General features: G+C 50.3%; 1 protein-coding gene across 2 annotated transcripts in view; it reads right to left on the reverse strand.

Annotated features, from left to right (window-relative positions):
• Window positions 1-2,976: 2,976 nt before the first annotated feature.
• NUB1 (negative regulator of ubiquitin like proteins 1) overlaps window positions 2,977-18,504 on the reverse strand; it is a 29,224-nt gene continuing 13,696 nt past the window's right edge. The window contains exons 9-15 of one of the 2 annotated variants that reach the window (XM_036863355.1): window positions 14,039-14,225; window positions 13,246-13,353; window positions 11,560-11,712; window positions 7,764-7,910; window positions 5,712-5,807; window positions 4,256-4,433; window positions 2,977-4,013 (exon numbers count right to left, since the gene is read on the reverse strand). In XM_036863355.1, coding sequence (XP_036719250.1) covers window positions 3,835-4,013; window positions 4,256-4,433; window positions 5,712-5,807; window positions 7,764-7,910; window positions 11,560-11,712; window positions 13,246-13,353; window positions 14,039-14,225 — 1,048 coding nt within the window. In that variant the 3' untranslated portion in view covers window positions 2,977-3,834. The remainder of the gene's footprint in view (window positions 4,014-4,255; window positions 4,434-5,711; window positions 5,808-7,763; window positions 7,911-11,559; window positions 11,713-13,245; window positions 13,354-14,038; window positions 14,226-18,504) is intronic. The other variant, XM_036863356.1, reaches the window with a different exon arrangement.

Below are 18,504 nucleotides of genomic sequence, written 5' to 3' on the forward strand. Positions count from 1 at the left end.
TAGCGGTTCTTCTCCAGGGCCCGAGGCTTAAGTTACAACGGCAGGCCCACCCCGAGGGGCTTTCGGGGGAGCTGAAGCGCACTTCAGGGAGGGCAGGCAGAGAGAACCACCTTGAGTACCTGCGCTGATTTAGTCACCTTCTCGGTCTGCTTTGCTGACAGAGGCAGTCTGAGCAAGCAGACTCTCGCTCCTTGGTGCTGACAGCTGATGCTGCCTTCCTGCCTCCACAGCTCTCGCTAGCAGGGCAGGCAGCTTATCCAACCACGGGGGGCAGGTCCTGAAACGGCTGCTGCGTTCGATTTCTCCAGCCTGCCTCTCCCAGAGAAAGAGTAAGAAGTGGAAAACCGCTATTTTGCATTTATACAGCATGACGTATTTGGGTAAATTTTATTTCAGTAATTTTCTTTTTTGTGTGTTATCTTTGTCTGGTTTTGGCATCAGGGTGATGGTGGCCTCATAGGATGAGTTTGGAAGTGTTCCTCTGCAATTTTTTGGAAGAGTTTCAGAAGGCTAGGTGTTAACTCTTCTCTAAATGTTTGGTAGAATTCGCCTGTGAAGCCATCTGGTCCTGGACTTCTGTTTGTTGGCAGTTTTTAAAATCACAGATTCAATTTCAGTACTCGTAATTGGTCTGTTCGTATTTTCCATTTCTTCCTGGTTCAGTCTTGGGAGATTGTACCTTTCTAAGAATTTGTCCATTTCATCTAGGTTGTCCATTTTATTGCTATATAGTTGCTTGTGGCAGTCTCTTATGGTCCTTTGTATTTCTGCAGCTTTTCCTTTTTCATTTCTAATTTTACTGATTTGGGCCCTCTCCCTTTTTTTCTTGATGAGTCTGGCTAAAGTTTTATCAATTTTGTTGGGTAATTTTTATTTCAGCAACATAGAGGGCTTTGCTAGATGTAGAGGAGGATATAAAGACCAGATAACCACAAGATGTTTCTTTGCCTTCGATGATATCGTCTTGCCTCTGATAAATACCTTCAGTTGGGTAGGGGAAGGACAGGAAGTACTTATAGGACATATGGGCAGGAAAACAAGGACAGGACATGGCAGTGTCACCAGAGTCAAGAGCAGACAGAAATTCATACAAGTGATGGGCATCAGATCGGACCGAGCGCAGCCCGTTCTCGCCGCAGCCTCCCGTCGTTGACCCCATCGGCCTCACAGGCCTGTGAGTGCCACTCCTGCTCCGAGCCCTCTCACGGCCCTGGTATTCACCACTCAAGTCTAGACCCCCGCCTGCCTTTCAGGGTGCTGTGTAGTTGGACTCGGCAATCTTTCCAGCCTCAGTCTCTTCCCCCAGCACACCCTCTCTGGCGGGTCTAGAACAGCCCCTGCGACCCCATGAACGTGGCGCACTCAGCTGCTATCTCATTTGTCCCAGGTCTGGAATGTCCTTTCCCTCTGACTCTCCAAGGAGAACCCCCCCTAAAGCCCATCTGCCCTGTGACTTCGGGCTCAGCACATTCCCTCCTGTTCAACAGCATTTTCATCACAAATGTCCTTTGCTCCTTCTCTTGCATTCCAGAGCAGGGAGTGATTCCGGAGCAGGGAGTGACACGCAGTTGCCACCTGTCAAGTTGCATACAACCAGCTAGAGGCAGAGCCAGGACCGAAGCCCGTCTCCCGGTGCGTGGAGAGGGCATAGCCGGCACTGTCCCGAGCTCGAGAACTGGCTTCTCTGTGTCTCTTCATAGGAAAATGGAGCGCTAGATCTGCTAGTGTGGCTTGAATTCCCTAGCCTTTTCCAAGATCAGTTTGGGAAGCTAGAAGCCACACCTGGCCCAAGCCCAGGACAGTAACTTGTTAGCCAGAAGCTGCAACCTAGGCCCCAAATCCAAGTCTGACATGGTCTCAAATGAAGCTAGAAACCCCTCATCGCCTCGGCCCCCAGCCGCTTCCAACGCTGAGGAAGCGAACCCTGCTTCCCTGACTCAGTCTCCCCTCCCCCACAGGCCCAGAGCCTTTGTACACTTCACCTTTTATTATTTTTTTTTAAAGTTATGTTTATGTGAGATGGGTCTCTATTTTTTATTTTTTAATTTTAATTTTTGGCTGCGTTGGGTCTTTGTTGCTGCGCGCAGGCTTTCTCTGGTTGCGACGAGCGGGGGCTACTCTTCGTTGCGGTGCGTGGGCTTCTCATTGCGGTGGCTCCTCTTGTTGCAGAGCACAGGCTCTAGGCGTGCGGGCTTCAGTAGTTGTAGCACGCGGGCTCCGTAGTTGTGGCTCGCGGGCTCTAGAGCGCAGGCTCAGTAGTCGTGGCACCCGGGCTTAGTTGCTCCGCGGCTTGTGGGATCTTCCTGGACCAGGGCTCGAACCCTTGTCCCCTACATTGGCAGGCGGATTCTTAACCACTGCGCCACCAGGGAAGCCCACACTTCATCTTTTAACAACAGACATTGATGGTGCTTTTGAGGGCATACGTTTGACTTCCTCACAGAAGTCAACGGAAGCAAACGTCTCGAACTAAATGAAGCTCTAGACCATCCAGACATTTTCAACACTCAACAGTTTAGGAGTTTGAATAACTCATTGCAAAGTTAGGCTGACAATTTTTGAATATATTTTCCACCTTTTATTTCCATCTGTATCATCCATTTTAAAAGAATGACAAGAAAATCTTTCCACCCATTCAAACTGGACTGCTCTCCAAGCTTTAGGAAAATGATTCCTGGAGCGCTGGGGCATTTCAGCCGGCCCCTTGATGGCTGCCATGTGGCCACCTGCCCTCTGTCACGGGCTTCTGGTGACTCCCGGGGGGCAGGGAGGGCCTTGGGAACACACCTGGCACTTGATTCATCAGCACCCGGCTGCGCCAGCTGTGTCCTGGTGCTGGACAGGGTTTTCATGCAGTACACGTTTACGGAGGGACGCGGGGTGCAGTGAGAACGGTTATTTGAGCTGTTAAGAGGCTAACAACATACCTTTAGAGACAGTCTTCTGTAATACACCCAAGAAACCCCACCAAAGACATGGAGAAAACATACCTTAATCTCTGACAGGTATCTTACCTTAGCCAGCAGCGAATTTAATAGGACAGAAATGCATCTAAAAATGCTAATTAAAAATAAGTTGCTTTGGTTAGCATTTAAGACTTTACCATTTAATAAAAGATTTTATTTTTGTAAAGAAGAACTTTGAATACATATATATATTCTGAATTTCAACCTGGAATTTCAAGTGCCTACTTTACTAAGCTAAGCACAAAACACGGACGTTTCAGGCTGAGGGCGTCTGCCACCGTTTGGTGCGGCTGCGGGAGCCGATGCCTCGTCATCAGGCCCCCAGAGCACTTGCCGTGGTTGAGGATCTGAAGGACGTTTCCGGGACGGGGCAGAGAGGCTGAAGCAGGAAGGCAGAGCTGCATCATGGGAAGGAGGAGACGATCGAGCGGGGGGCTCAGGAGGGCAGGAGAGCCGGGCAGGGTGAAGACGAGGAGACAGGGCCAGCTTCCGCTCCCATGAGCTCCTCCCGGATCCCTTCCCTAGGGGCCACCCTATCCCAGTCCTTCCCATTTCTGGGTGGGGAAAAAAAGGAGCAGGGAGGGCGGCATTAGGGTTGTGGAACCTGAAGGCAGCTGGGAACCGCAGGATCAGGCCAGAGGCAGCTCAGTTCCCAAGAAGGACCCTGGGGACCGGCACCCGCCCCCCCACCCCACCAAGTCTCTTACTCTTTACATCCCTGTTCCCCGCCTACCCCTCCCACCCCCAGGTAGGAAGCACTCTGGAGCAAAATCAGATAAAACGTAAGAAAAAAAAAAGACCTGCATTACACTTTTCATAATGATAGAATTTATAAGCAGAAACTTAAGCGCTTATTTCTGTTCATCATTTAGTTTCTCTTTGTTGCTGACTTTATATTTTCTACATAGGATAAGTACTCTGCAATAATAATTTCTTCGTCTTCCAGAGTTGAGTCAAGGTAATCTTCCTCATGTTCTGGGATATCTTCCAGGATTTCATTCACAGCCTCTGTCTCCATATCTTCATCTGTTGAGGCGCTAGAGGTCCCTGCAGTAAAGAAGTGCAGCAACAGGGGAGCTGAGGGAGGAGGACAGAAAGAGAAACCTCCACGGGGACCAAAGGGACCCACGTCAGCTCCAGCTCGGCCCTCCCGCCCCAGCGCCCGAGCAGCCCGAGGCGTGCAGGTCTGCGAACGCCCCTCGCGGCCCCGGGAGGCGCACGCCCCGCCTGCCGGCTTCCGCCCGGGCAGACACTCCCTCCCAGCCGGTCTTCAGAGACCGCAGACCCACCTGCAGAATCGGACGGGGACGTGGGTGGCGTTGAGGAAGAGTCTTCCGCCGAGAGCTGCAGGTCAGGAGGAAGACTTCCACCGTTGTGAGCGAGGGTCTGAGCTGCCAGCTGGACGTTTCCCCTGAACACCCTCAGGGCTGCCTCGGCCGCTGCCGCGTCGAAGCCCATGTACACGAGCTGGGAGAAGGGGGGCGGCACTGCTGAGGGCCCAGGACACACGGCGCGCCACGCGCCTGGCGCTCCCGCCCCCACGCAGGGCCGGGACAGCCAGGTCTCGGGGGGACACGTTCCTACAACCCACCGCACGCGTGTGCCACCGGCCTTCCCGCGCTGACGTGCGCGTGCGGCGACTCGGAAAGGAAGGAGAAGACCTGAGGCGACCACGTTGGTGCCCAGTCACCTCAGAACGGCAACCGGCTCGCAAGCCAGAGGAAGCGCTGCGGGCACAGGCCTAGTTGTCACCAGTACCGTTAGCTACGTGTGTGCAGCGCGCTGGGCAGGCTACCGTGACGGGGGGCACACGTGGACAGCACAGTGGCATCCCTGCAGGTCACAGGCAGGGGAACGGGCTGACAGGAACGGGAGGCGATGCCCCAAGAGGCGTGTGTAGAAAAGAGGAGAAGAGCCTGAAGAAAGCCTTCCCGTCGCTTCCCTGGGTTTCCTACTCTGAAGGAAACGCCTGTGCCCGCTTCCACCCACTGCAACTGCTGCACGGAGGCTGCGCCCTCGGGCGGGCCCGTCACACCCGGAGCCCAGGGAGCCCCAGGGAGCCCAGGACTCGGCCCCGCCTGGCCGCCAGCCTCGTCCCGCCAGCCAGTCCCACACGAGGCTGCCCGGGCGGAGGGGGGCACAGGGCGCCTGCACTCACTTGCTCAGTGGTTTCCCGGCCAGTCCCACACGAGGCTGCCCGGGCGGAGGGGGGCACAGGGCGCCTGCACTCACTTGGTCAGTGGTTTCCCGGCCAGTCCCACACGAGGCTGCCCGGGCGGAGGGGGGCACAGGGCGCCTGCACTCACTTGGTCAGTGGTTTCCCGGCCAGTCCCACACGAGGCTGCCCGGGCGGAGGGGGCACAGGGCGCCTGCACTCACTTGGTCAGTGGTTTCCCGGCCAGTCCCACACGAGGCTGCCCGGGCGGAGGGGGCACAGGGCGCCTGCACTCACTTGGTCAGTGGTTTCCCGGCCAGTCCCACACGAGGCTGCCCGGGCGGAGGGGGCACAGGGCGCCTGCACTCACTTGGTCAGTGGTTTCCCGGCCAGTCCCACACGAGGCTGCCCGGGCGGAGGGGGGCACAGGGCGCCTGCACTCACTTGGTCAGTGGTTTCCCGGCCAGTCCCACACGAGGCTGCCCGGGCGGAGGGGGCACAGGGCGCCTGCACTCACTTGGTCAGTGGTTTCCCGGCCAGTCCCACACGAGGCTGCCCGGGCGGAGGGGGCACAGGGCGCCTGCACTCACTTGGTCAGTGGTTTCCCGAGAAGGACTTTCTTGACGGCTGCTGGTTTCCGGACCCGAATCGTTTAACCACCACATCTGAGGATGACTGAGAAGAATCTAGAAACGTACAGGGATACCCGTCACCCATCACTAACATCCGCTCGGGCACTCAGGCAGAGACTGAGCCCCTGTCACGTGCTAGGCAGGCACAGCCGCGGGACACACGAACAGGTGTGGGCAACTGTGGCGGACAAGGCTCGGGGTGCTGTGGAAGCAGAGAAGAGGGACCCTGAACAGGCTGGGGCTGGAGAGGCTGCCGTTCAAAGGTGGCTCCCGCCAAAGGTCGTGTCTGAGTTGAGGTCTGGAGGATGAACAAGACTATTCAGGCAACAAGAGTGCACCTGAGGAAGCAGGAAAGGATGTGAGAGAGCAGGCGGAAGGATTCCAAGAAAACAGAAGCTTGCTGCAGCTCAGCCTTAGGGGTGACAAGGTCATAAAGAGCTATAAACGGAAAGCTATAAGCAGTCCAGGGCTGCCCAATGTGACTTCTCTTTGGAAGGTGACATGCTCTAGGTTTACAATGTCACGGGAGAAGAGCAGAGTTCTTTGGACCCTTGATTTCTCTGTCACATGATACTGACTCTTAACCTTATAAAGCCCTTTTGGGGAATTTCCCTTTTAACACTAAATACTTCTATATCCATCAAATGTATTTATGTACTATTTGTATAATTAAAAACTAGTTTTGAGCCCCATCAGTCCCTCCGCATATTCAGAATTTTTAAATTTCTCTAAGAAATCAAATGAGATATTCAAATAACATTTTTGAATTAAAAAAATATATTAATACATATATTTGAAAATTCAGTCGACCCTTGCACAACGCAGGAGTTAGGGGCGCTGACCCTCATCGCAGTGGAAAACCCAAGTATAACTTACTGTGGGCCCTCAGTATCCACAGTTGCTCCGCATCCGCAGATCGTGGAGTACTATATATAGTATTTACTATTGAAAAAGGTCCACGCATGAGCGGACCCAAGCAGTTCAAACCCATGCTGTCCAAGGGTTAACGGACTGACCAATGGGGGCCTCTGAAGAACAGGATGGGAGGTCTTGAGAGTAAAAGGCAAAGGTAGGGCAGGCTCCCCACTGCCTGCAGGATTCAGTGTGAACTCCCCAGCAGGGCAAACAAGGTGACGCGGCCCGCCTAGCCCCTGCCTACCTGTCCAGCCGCATCTCTGGCCATTCCCCACCCCGCCCCACCTCCAGCAGGTGTAACCCAGGCCTCGGCAACCCCGGGGGGCTCAACTCCCCCGGCCTCATGCTTCAGCCCTTGGCGCTGACCCCGCTTCTCCTCCGTCTGCCGGACCCTCTCCCGTGACCGCCCCCCCCCAGCTCAGCTTGCAGCCCCTGCTCCCCCACTGTGCTGCGCTCCCACGTGGTAGCCCTTACGCCACTGTGCTCTCTGCGTCTGTCTCCCCACTAGCCTGTGGGCTCCCCCAGGGCAGGCGTCATCTCCGCTGAGACTCAGCACAGCGCCTGCCTCATTAAGTATCCTGTCTGCTCCTTGAACAAAAATTGGAAAGGACGTGGACCCAGGCAGAGTTACCACTAATCTGGATCCCAACCTGTTTAGTCACTTCTGAGGACGTCTTTAAAAAGCCCCTTTGTCAACATGTACTACTGACTAAATAATAAAACTAAATATTCAAAGAAAACATTTTAATTCAAAAAAATTTCTTAAAACTTCAATCACCTTTCTTCTTGTCCACCTTACTGTTAAACTGCTGTTGCAAACAGAAACCTCATCAAAGTTCCTGCCCTGTGAGCCCTGCGGAATCGTGGACAGGCACTGAGGTGGCTGGGGCTCGTCGTTCTGGCTCTGCCACTGGGTTCGAGAACAAGAGAGCTCTGACCCTTAGATCCAAACCAGGAATGAAGAGGAAGGCCCGCAGCCGCGGGGCTCCTGGCGTCAGGAAGGACAAGAGAGCAGCTTCAACGAAGAAGTGGAGGGGAGGCGCCTGGGCCGGGAGCAGGGCTGCTCAGGGAGGCCAGAGGCCGGGGAGGGGTTACCTGCAGGGCCTCCTCCAGGTTCCCGCTGGCCTGGTGGAGCGCCTGCTTGGCTGCGCGAGCGGAGTAGCCCATTCCTTTCAAACAGTTTATGTTCTCCAGGCGGCGTCTTTTCTTCTCTTTTTCCTCCTTCCTTATTTGGTCCAATTTCTTTAGGAAAACAGCAGAGTCACCAAGTTAGGGATTGCGGTCTTGTAGAAAGCCTTCTCAATCCATGCTCTATAGGATTCTCGGGGTCACCAGGCAAAGTGAAAACCACAAGGAGAGGTGACCCTCTCTCTCCCCGTCCCGCCCAGCATGAGGGCCGCTAGGGCAGAGACCAGGGGTGTGCTGCTCGTGGGGAAGCCCAGCGGGAGCCGGAGACGTCAGTCCAGGGAGGGAAGAGAGCACCTCGGGGACCACCACCTGGCACCAGAACAGGCCACTGGGAACCAGCGGGCACATCCTGCGGACCCACAGAGAGGTGGACGTGCCTTCTTCTAGGAAGCGGGGGGGAGGAGCTTCCTGCACGGGTGGGAGGGCTTCTCAGCCTCTGCTGAGTCACCTGGGATCTTACCGAAATGTGACTCTGAACGTGGGGGCCGTGGAGGGGGTGGGTGGGTCCTAGATGGCGCCGAAGCCACTGATCCACCCCCAACTCCCTGGGTAGCGAGAACTTAGTCCACTTAAAACCCCAAGAATGCTCACGCCAGGTGACAAAGGTCACCTACCCCCGTGGTTCTCAACCCTGAGTCTCAGAGGTGCCTGGCGTTGCTCCAAGAGGCTGAGGAAGGCCACAGGCTCGGTCTCTTCTCCTCTTCCCACCTCCGCCCCCATCAGGAGAGTTCTGAGTTTGTTTTGAAAACAAGTATCACTTTATTTTATTTCTGTTTATTTATTTATTTTTTGGCCGAGCCATGCAGCTTGTGGGATCTCAGTTCCCCGACCAGGGATCTCCCCGGCAGTGAAAGCGCCAAGACCTAACCACTGGACTGCCAGGGAATTCCCACAAGTATCATTTTAAAAGGATTTCTGCTGATGAAAACAGTAAAACTAAAACAGGTTTGAAAACCACTAACTGAATCCAACCTCATCATTTTGCCAATGAGAAGACAGAAATCTCTCAAGACAGTTAGGTGACCCAGTCAAGGTAATCACCGACAGCAGAGCAGAGAGACGGCTTCTGCACATTCTAGAAATGGTCAGCCCTCGGCCCAACACAGGGAGAACAGCAGAGAAAACAGCTTTTTCCTTTGATGTGTCTACTCCTACCTCCATGGCTCAGTGCAAGCAACAAGGGTCCCCCCTACATTCTTAGAGCAAGAACACGGCCTCACCTCTCAGGAGAAGAAAGGAATCCTCACCACGGAACCAAACACTCCCAGCTGGCAGTAGGACTAGGCAGAAGGGGTGACTGCCCACGACATTTCCAGGGAGGAAGACAACCTCAGCCTGTAATTCCCTGTTTACAGCAGTGGAGAGCCTACCTGTGAGCAAGCGGGGCTGACGACGGCTCGGCAGCTCTGCCAGCCCGCTGCCCACCCCCTTCCCGGGGGCCGCGGTCCGCACCTCGCCCGCACCTCCACCGCGCCCTCTAACTGCCTCCTCCGGGCCAGTCTCCCCGACTCGGAACCCTTCTGCACAGGCCCGGCAGCTCACGCACCTACTCCAGTCCCTCCCCACACCCAGTCAGGCGCCAGCGCTCCTGCGGCTCCAGCTCCCAGGCCCCGGCTCCGCCTCCCAGCTGACCCCCCCGCTTCACCACAAAACCCACGCAGGCCGGCAGAAGTAGTCCTATCACTCACATTTCCACTTTCATTCACACGTACACACCACGTAAAATGCCTCTACCCCGTCCCATCCTCTGCTTGCAACTCCAGCTTCTTCCACTTATACTTCAAAAGGCTAATAAGAAGCACGAATAACATTCAAGCAGAGAGAGACCCAGCCAGCCAGCCAGCAGACACGGGCCTCAGAGCTGACACAAAGTTGGGGCCTCAAAGAACCCTTTTTCCTTATTACAAATGCCTAAGTCAGTTTTCTCTGAACCATGTAGATACACATGATATTTCTCTTTATACTAGAATTAGGAAAATAAAATAAACCAAGGAAATGACAGTAAGCATTGCATTGCGAAATCTTATCGACACGGTAGGGTCAGATGTTGTGAGAGAACTGGGTTCTAAAGTCACGGCTGCGTACAGGCAAAATGACTGAACATCTCTTAGGAAGGCCGCCACGCTGCCTCTCACAGCCTCGCAACACTTCAGCACTGTACAGTGACCTCGGTTTCATTAGTCTGTTTCTTTTGCCAGATGAGAAACTGGCCTGTACTCAGGGCCACGATGTACAAAAAAGTCAAACTTTTAGGAATCACCTATTACCTCTACTCAGTGAGATGTTCAAACCCGGAGCTTCAGGAGCTGAGAGGACAGTAGATTCACGGGAGCTCACCTGCTATGGGGACTCGGAGCTGGTCTTCCCACCAGCCACCCCAGCTCTCCCTAGGGTGTGGGAAGCTGACTAGCTCCCCGAGTAGGCCCTGACCAGCCTAAGCTAAGCAGACAGGCTCAAGCCAGTCAGGTCTTGGCATTCCCCTGGCCACGGCGACCGGCTCAAAGGTGGCCAATCAGTGAGCAGCTCAGAAGGTCTCTGAGGATTCTGGGACCCGGGCCATGCTCTTGGTGTGATGGGATGACCCCGGTAACACAGAGGAGGCAGAGAGACAGAAACCAGAACTCAGCGACAGGGCGACGCCACTGAAGCAGCTAACCTGAGACCCAGCCCTCCTCTGGGCTCTTTACAGTTAAGTAGGCCAGTGAATCCCTCCCTTACCCTCTTTATTGGGTGTTTAAGGCAGTCTGAATTTGTTGCCTTCAACCAAAAGCATCCCAACTACACATCCACTGAGTGGAAGAGTGAGCAGGGTCAATGGCACTGTATACACTATTGTTTTTTTATTTTCTCCAAGGGCTTATAGTTTAATTCATTAAATGCACATCTGATAGGACACCACTGTTTTTTAAAAAAACACTTATTTTTGCTACTTATAAAAAGTTAGGAAGTGAAGTGGTAACTTTTACCATTTTATAATATCTCTTGGCTTTTCAGAACCTTCTGTAAAAACTCAGAATGCTATTCTCAGATGGGAATTAGAAAGTACAGGAGAAAACCAGAGCCTTAGTTCAGGTTTTGCCACCAATTTGACCCATGACCCCGGAAAAGACAACCTCTGAGCCTGTTTTCCTCATTTGTAAAACTACCATATTCGACATGGTAACATTCCTTCCAACTCTGAAATTCTAAGTTTTTCTTTTAACTGTACTTATCTCTAATTGTTTTAAATGATTATAGTTTTGAATCTTTGCTTTTATAACATAATGTTAATTGTTCATATGATTTGACTCATGTTTCCAGGCAAGAATGACATCCTGAACTGTAACAATGGCTCCCTGGAAAACACAGACCCCTTTAAAATGCTTTCCAGAAATGTACTATGATTAAAAGAGAGAGAGAGAGAGAAGACTGCTTGGGTAACTGTACTTATGAGCTACCTGCCACCATAGCAAGAATAAAAGGAAGGAAACTGCACTGTCTGAAAACTGATGCAATTAAAAAAGACAAGTTTTTCTCCTGACTTCCAAGTCTGAAGCAATACAGAGTTCCTTGTTAATAATACCTACTACGGAATTGTCTTTTTCTGTTCTTTCATATCTGAGAGCTAAGGCACTTTGGAGATAATTTTGCTATTGCCTCAAGTTTCACACCTACTCAAAGGCAAAGGCCTCAACCAAGCATTGCCAAGACCATATCGAGGTACCTCTCTGCGGCTGGTGACGTGGGCAGCTGCGTGGGCCACGTTCCCGTCACATGCCCTTAGGCCAAGCCGAGCTTCCTGGGCACTGAACCCCAGCTGCATCAAACTGTGAACTTTTGATGGATCAATGTATAGCTCTTTAAAGAGCTGACATGCCTACAGACAAAGAAAAATATAAGAATCATGTAACCATAGTAACATTAAAGCTTAACACACAGCTAAAACCTAAAGGAAATTGGACTGTACCCAATGTGAATTAGGGTGTGTCAGATTTTAGATAAAACCTCTAAATGTGACCTATTATCAACCAGTGCAAATGCAAAGAGACAACACCCTCTCTGCTCACATGACTTATATGCAGTATAACATGAGAAAATAGGCTGAGGGTTGTGGGAGGGGCTGGTATCCATTATCTCCTCCTTTTTGGTAATAAAGTCCCCTGAATTGGAGCTGAGTGTAGCCAGATGGTCTAGGCCAATGGCATGTAGCAGAAATAACAGGAGCACCTCCTGAGTCACCTCTCTAAAGAGGCCTGCCCCCGACTCTCTCCCTCCCTCTGCTGGCTGGAGGAGGCACTGACAGGAGCCACGCTGGCTGCCTCACCAGCTGCCCCACTGCCCTGGCTGCTCACCCGCCTCACCAGCTGCCCCACTGCCCTGGCTGCTCACCCGCCTCACCAGCTGCCCCACTGCCCTGGCTGCTCACCCGCCTCACCAGCTGCCCCACTGCCCTGGCTGCTCACCTCCACACCAGCTGCCCCACTGCCCTGGCTGCTCACCGGCCACACCAGCTGCCCCACTGCCCTGGCTGCTCACCTCCACACCAGCTGCCCCACTGCCCTGGCTGCTCACCTCCACACCAGCTGCCCCCCTGCCCTGGCTGCTCACCGGCCACACCAGCTGCCCCACTGCCCTGGCTGCTCACCTCCACACCAGCTGCCCCACTGCCCTGGCTGCTCACCGGCCTCACCAGCTGCCCCACTGCCCTGGCTGCTCACCTGCCTCACCAGCTGCCCCACTGCCCTGGCTGCTCACCTCCACACCAGCTGCCCCACTGCCCTGGCTGCTCACCTCCACACCAGCTGCCCCACTGCCCTGGCTGCTCACCTCCACACCAGCTGCCCCACTGCCCTGGCTGCTCACCTGCCTCACCAGCTGCCCCACTGCCCTGGCTGCTCACCTCCACACCAGCTGCCCCACTGCCCTGGCTGCTCACCTCCACACCAGCTGCCCCACTGCCCTGGCTGCTCACCTCCACACCAGCTGCCCCACTGCCCTGGCTGCTCACCTCCACACCAGCTGCCCCACTGCCCTGGCTGCTCACCTGCCTCACCAGCTGCCCCACTGCCCTGGCTGCTCACCGGCCACACCAGCTGCCCCACTGCCCTGGCTGCTCACCTCCTCACCAGCTGCCCCACTGCCCTGGCTGCTCACCTCCACAGCCAGATGAGAGAAACGGAAACTTCCAGCCAGTTAAAGCCACTGCCTTTTTGAGGTGTCCCTATTACAGCATCTTGCCTGTACTCTCACAAATACGAATGTGTTTACAGTATATGTGAAGGAGAGGGGAAGGGAGGGAGATGCACTTTCCTCACCAGTCACCACTGAGTTTATGAAATACTTAACTTCTGGGGATTAAAAAACAAAGTAGGTGAAAATGGTCACAACTTGGGAGCATCCATTTTCTTACCTTGTTGAGATATTCATAAGCCTCTTCACCATTTCCACTGTGATAATTTCGGATACCTTGGAGCAAGTAAAGTCTTAAAAACAAGACTTTCTCTTTTCCACAATTCCCCTAGAATTATTGGGGGAAAAAAAGATAAGACTGTCTTATTTCTCATTACAGGTCTGTAATACTCACATTTATAATTTCCTTCATCTCCACAGGGGCAAAATGGCATTACTAAAATGTTTCTATCTTCACTATTGCTGATGGCAAAAGTAAGGATCCCAGGGTACAATGGCATCGCCTGTCCCAAACAGAACACCTATCACCTCCAGGTGCCCAGGACAGGGGCCCCTCTGGTCAGGAGGGAAGTATGCAAAAACCCAAACCAGGAATATCTCTTATGTTGCCCTGCAATTCCCAAGCAGAATTCTGATGACCTGTGGAAACTGCCTGAGAAAAATCCTTATTCAGAGCCCAGCTCTGGAGCTGTGACTCACTCGTGTGAACTGTCACTGTTCAAAATGTCTATTTTCTGCATTTAAACCTTTCATTAGACTCTAATGAATACAGTCACCAGCTCTCTCGGTCACAGTGATCAATGGGTTTCTGTGACTAGAAAACTGTGTTCCTCTGGTCACAGGCTAACTTATAAGATGTTTAACAATCCCCTTAAAATACAGCTTAAAAAGAACACATTGCATGCTACTATCAAATAAATCACCTTTGGCAGCAGTCTAAACACTTTAACAGGAATAAACTCAAATTCTACAAATGGGCTCACTAATACCTAAAACTAATTACAGCAACATACTTTTATGTGGACCAGTCTCTGATGATTCTCTCCATAACAATTTTTAAAGCATTTCTGGGCCATGTTTAATTTCTTCTCTGCGTCGTCCAGGCATTCCAGCTGTCCCAAGCGGAAGTAGCACCACACTATGTCCAGCTGGAGTACTGCATAGTTGTCCACAGTGTCCAGCAGTTCTCTGCAGCACTCGCTGCCAAAGACAGGAAATGACATCACTGACAAGAAGCAGTAAAAACCTTTTTGTGAACTACTGGAATTTTTTTTTTCCAGTTTTTGGTGTATTTCCAAAGACTAAGACAGAGATCACAATGTTTATGAAGGGAACTGTATTTATAATCTGAATCCTTCCAATGGGGAAAAAAAAAAGGAGTTAGGGCTCAGGAATAGAAGCTCAACACCATCTGCCTTGGGAGGGGGAAAGAGAGAGAGAGAGACAGACAGACAGACAGATGCACACACACACCCTTGCCATGTTGGGAAAGAGGCTTGGCAGGAAGCGGAAATCGGGGCCACTGTGTCAGAACCCTTCAGCAAACGTGGGGAGACCATGCTTTAAGGCAGTGGTTTCCAACCTGACTGCAAATTAGAATCACCAGGATGAGGAATTTTTTCTTTCCTTTTCTATTTTTTTTTTTTTTTTTTAAGAAACACTGATGCTAGGACCCCACTATATCAATTGTAACAGAAACCTCTGGAGGTGGGGCCTTGACGTCGTATTTCTAAAACCCCCTAGGTAATCGTAATACACAGCCAAAGTCAGAACCCCAGAGCTTTAAAAGCACACTAAAAAACAAAAAAATCCTTACTATCAACGCCTCGCTTGATGAAGACTCTGACAAGGCGTTCATGTCCAATCACATTAAAGCAGGGAAAAACAATCCAGACAAATGCCAGGCTCTGAATGCCTAGCTGATCTTGGGGCCCAGGTGAAGGTTAAATGCTACTTTGCAGCTGTCACAGCAGGCTGAACCCAGATACAGAGAAAGGGAGAAGACAGGCAAGGCAATGGAAGGTTGACAAAGATGGGCATCGAGATAATTTATTTTGATTTTAAATTGTGATTATGTTAGAAATTCATAATGCAAATCTAGATCTCAAGTTTGAACCCTCTTCAATAAGAAAGTAAAATTTCGAACATTCACAAACTTTAAAGATCTCATCTGTTTTTGTTGGTATTCTACTAAAAGTAAGACTGCTCTGGTATAAAACTACAAAACCTGCATGCCCTCAAGCTTCCCATACTGCCCATCAAAATCTGCTTGGGGTGGGGGGTGGGGAAGAGCTCTGATTCTGTCATTTATGTTTGTTTTTTTTAAATAAATGTATTTATTTATTTATTTTTGTCTGCATTGGCTCTTTGTTGCTGTGCGCAGGCTTTCTCTAGTTGCAGCAAGCGGGGGCTACTCTTGGTTGCGGTGCGCGGGCTTCTCATTGCGGTGGCTTCTCTTGTTGCGGAGCACGGGCTCTAGGTGCACGGGCTTCAGTAGTTGTGGCATGCGGGCTCAGTAGTTGTGGCTCGTGGGCTCTAGAGCACAGGCTCAGTAGTTGTGGCACACGGGCTTAGTTGCTCCACAGCATGTGGGATCTTCCCAGACCAGGGATTGAACCCGTGTCCCCTGCATTGGCAGGTGGATTCTTAACCACTGTGCCATAAATGACAGGGAAGTCTTTGTCATTTATGCTTTAAAGCAGAAGTCTCCTAAGTGGAGTGCCTGCACTCCAGGGTGCGTACAAGACAATCCACTGGGGCATAAGAATAATCTTTCAGAGCAGGATTTCCATATTTATTTGTGGTTGCTTTCTTTGAACATTTCTATTCTTTGTGAACGTTTTGTAACATACACACCATATTTTACACACATGCACACACATCCAGATGTATGACCAGGTGAGGGGCACCTTCTCTGAATCTTCTGCTTGGCCTGAGAACATGACATTGAGAGGAGAGGAAGAAGTTCATGGACCATGGTCTGATCTTACACTCCAGGTGAGATTTACTGATCTACCTGTAGATGCCTTCTGTTTCTGGGAGAGAAGCCTACCCCACCATTCTCAGGAAAGCAGCGGATATTTAGCCAGTTTTCAGTCTCACACATGTGAACAGGCTTGTTTGTGTCTAAAGCATCAAGAGTGAGGACAGAAACTGCCTCCTTTCAGTTAAAAATAAAATCATGCGTATAAGTTTGACCCAGAATTGAGTATTTGTGCAGCCAAAGCCAAAACCAAAACCAAAACCAAAACACAGCACAGGTCTCACATTAAAGAGGTTCATTTCATTCTTTTAGTTAAAAAAAATAACACTTTTTATTGATATATAGGCCTATAAAAGAGATCATGACATCACCTGTATATAATAATTTTGAAACTGTTAGGACTATATTTGAACCTGATCATGTCACTCAGAAAAAAATTTAAAGCCTTGTATAAAATTGTGTCTTAGAGTATATTTTTATTGATTTTGCTTTAGTAGCCTTAATAGTCAATAGCCAATAAATTTTCATGTTAAAAACATTAATTAAAATCAATGTATAACATTGATTTAAACAAAATATACTGAGCCTAGCTTTAGAAAAATTAAATCCCATTTGGGCTTAAGTCAGTTATTTAACAGAAACTTATTACACTTGCCTCATGAGTTTTACATTTTTTATATAAAATAAAGATATTAATTTCAAGAAAGGTAAGCTAAGCTTAGGTATCTGCTTTTTTTAAAAGGAAGGTTGGCTAAAAAGTCATTTTTAGTTTTATTACTGGCTGTAAGGAACTGGATTGTGTGTAGTTTTTTTTCGTATTTCTCGGTACATGGGTTCAATAAATATCATTAAGCGTTGCTTGGGATGCAGTTAAAAACATGTTACTTGAAAAGAGTGGTGTGACCTTTTCAAGGCTTAGTTTTAAGCTTTGTTAGGTGGGGACCAGAGCAGCCTGTAGGGCAGAATTAGCCCTTCTTCCAAGGCCACACCCTACTGAATTCTCTAGCCAAGGCCCCGTTTCCCACAGGTTATCACCCGCCCTCCGTGAACTCTCTGCTTCTCTGAGGGGGTGCTTTCCCAGCCTGGGGGCAGGGCGGGCGGGACCTCACAGGCCTGTGCTGACCATCACTCAGCAGAAGAGTCCAGGGGCGCCCTGTGCACTCTCCCGCAGGCAGCTCTCTCCTCCCACCACTGTGGCCTCCCTGGATTCCGAGCTCCATCTCTTCCACTCAGGGGAGACCAGGAGGCTCTGCCTGGGTTTCTCCTCCGCACACTGAGGCCTGGGAACTCCAGGCAGTGAGCTGAAACAATTCGCAGGGTTCCACTCGTTTGTTTCCCCACCTCAGGGACCACTGTCCTGCATTGCCAGAAAACCACTGTTTTTACACATTTTGCCCAGTTTTTCAGTTGTTGCAGGGGAGAGGGTAAATCCGGTCCCTGTTACTCCATCTTGGCCAAAAGCAGAACTTACATTTTTAGCTTTAAATAGGGCAAAGAAACTACTCTTAGTCATACTACATACCACACCCCAAGATGTACAAAAGAAAGCTGTGATAGAACTTTGAGCCTACTTGGAGAAGGCAGGAAAAACATCAAGGGGCAAAGGAAGAAGAACAACTTAAGTTTCTTCCACCTCCACTGCTGACTTGCATTAGAGTTGATCTCCTTTACGAAGAGAGGGAACGTGCACAAAAATTACACTAATAAGTTGACCTGAATAAACAAATCCCCAGGAGAAAAACCCAGTATTTTCTACTTAAAAAGGCACTGACAATTATTATTGGATTATTATGTCTACTACTCACTGAACATGTTAACGTACTGTGAACTGAAGAGAGAGTTCTTTTTATTCAGGGTCTCCCTGAGACCTGAAAATGACTTCAAGGATGTGTCCAAGGTAAAAAGATTGAGAAAGGCTCATACAGACAAATCAAGATAACCATGTCTCAATAACTGATGAAGCTGAATTATAAGTGTATGGGAACTCATTATATTAGTCGCTATTTTTATATGTTTGAAATTTTCCAGAATAAAAAGTTAGAAACAATTATGGAAGGGAATAAAAAATTTACCTGAATTTAAGGACCTAACTTACAGCCTGCACTGCTACCTGTAGCAGAAGAGAATAAAACTGACACTCAGAAAAAAGCAGAGACAAAGAGGCAGAGGAGGAAAACCAGAGAGGCACCAAGCCCTCGTTCTGGTTACTTTCAGCTTTGCCCCCTCCTCCCAAATATTTTATACAATAAATCCCCCTTTTTGCTTAAATTTAAGTTTGTTCACTTATAACACAGGGTGCTGCCAATACAGCTGGCAAACTATATATACTTACATTTATCTTCTTGAATGTACTGTATATATTGGGAATTCCTCAAAATGGAAAAGAAAATAACACTGATGTTGTTACCTTTTGAATATTTCAAACATCAAGTCTATTTTTCAAATATTTCATCTGCCTGGATTATAGCTTCTCAGTACTGTTTCCCATTAAGAGGA

This window comes from Balaenoptera musculus, chromosome 9, assembly GCF_009873245.2.
Source record: "Balaenoptera musculus isolate JJ_BM4_2016_0621 chromosome 9, mBalMus1.pri.v3, whole genome shotgun sequence".
Taxonomy (NCBI): Eukaryota; Metazoa; Chordata; class Mammalia; order Artiodactyla; family Balaenopteridae; genus Balaenoptera; species Balaenoptera musculus.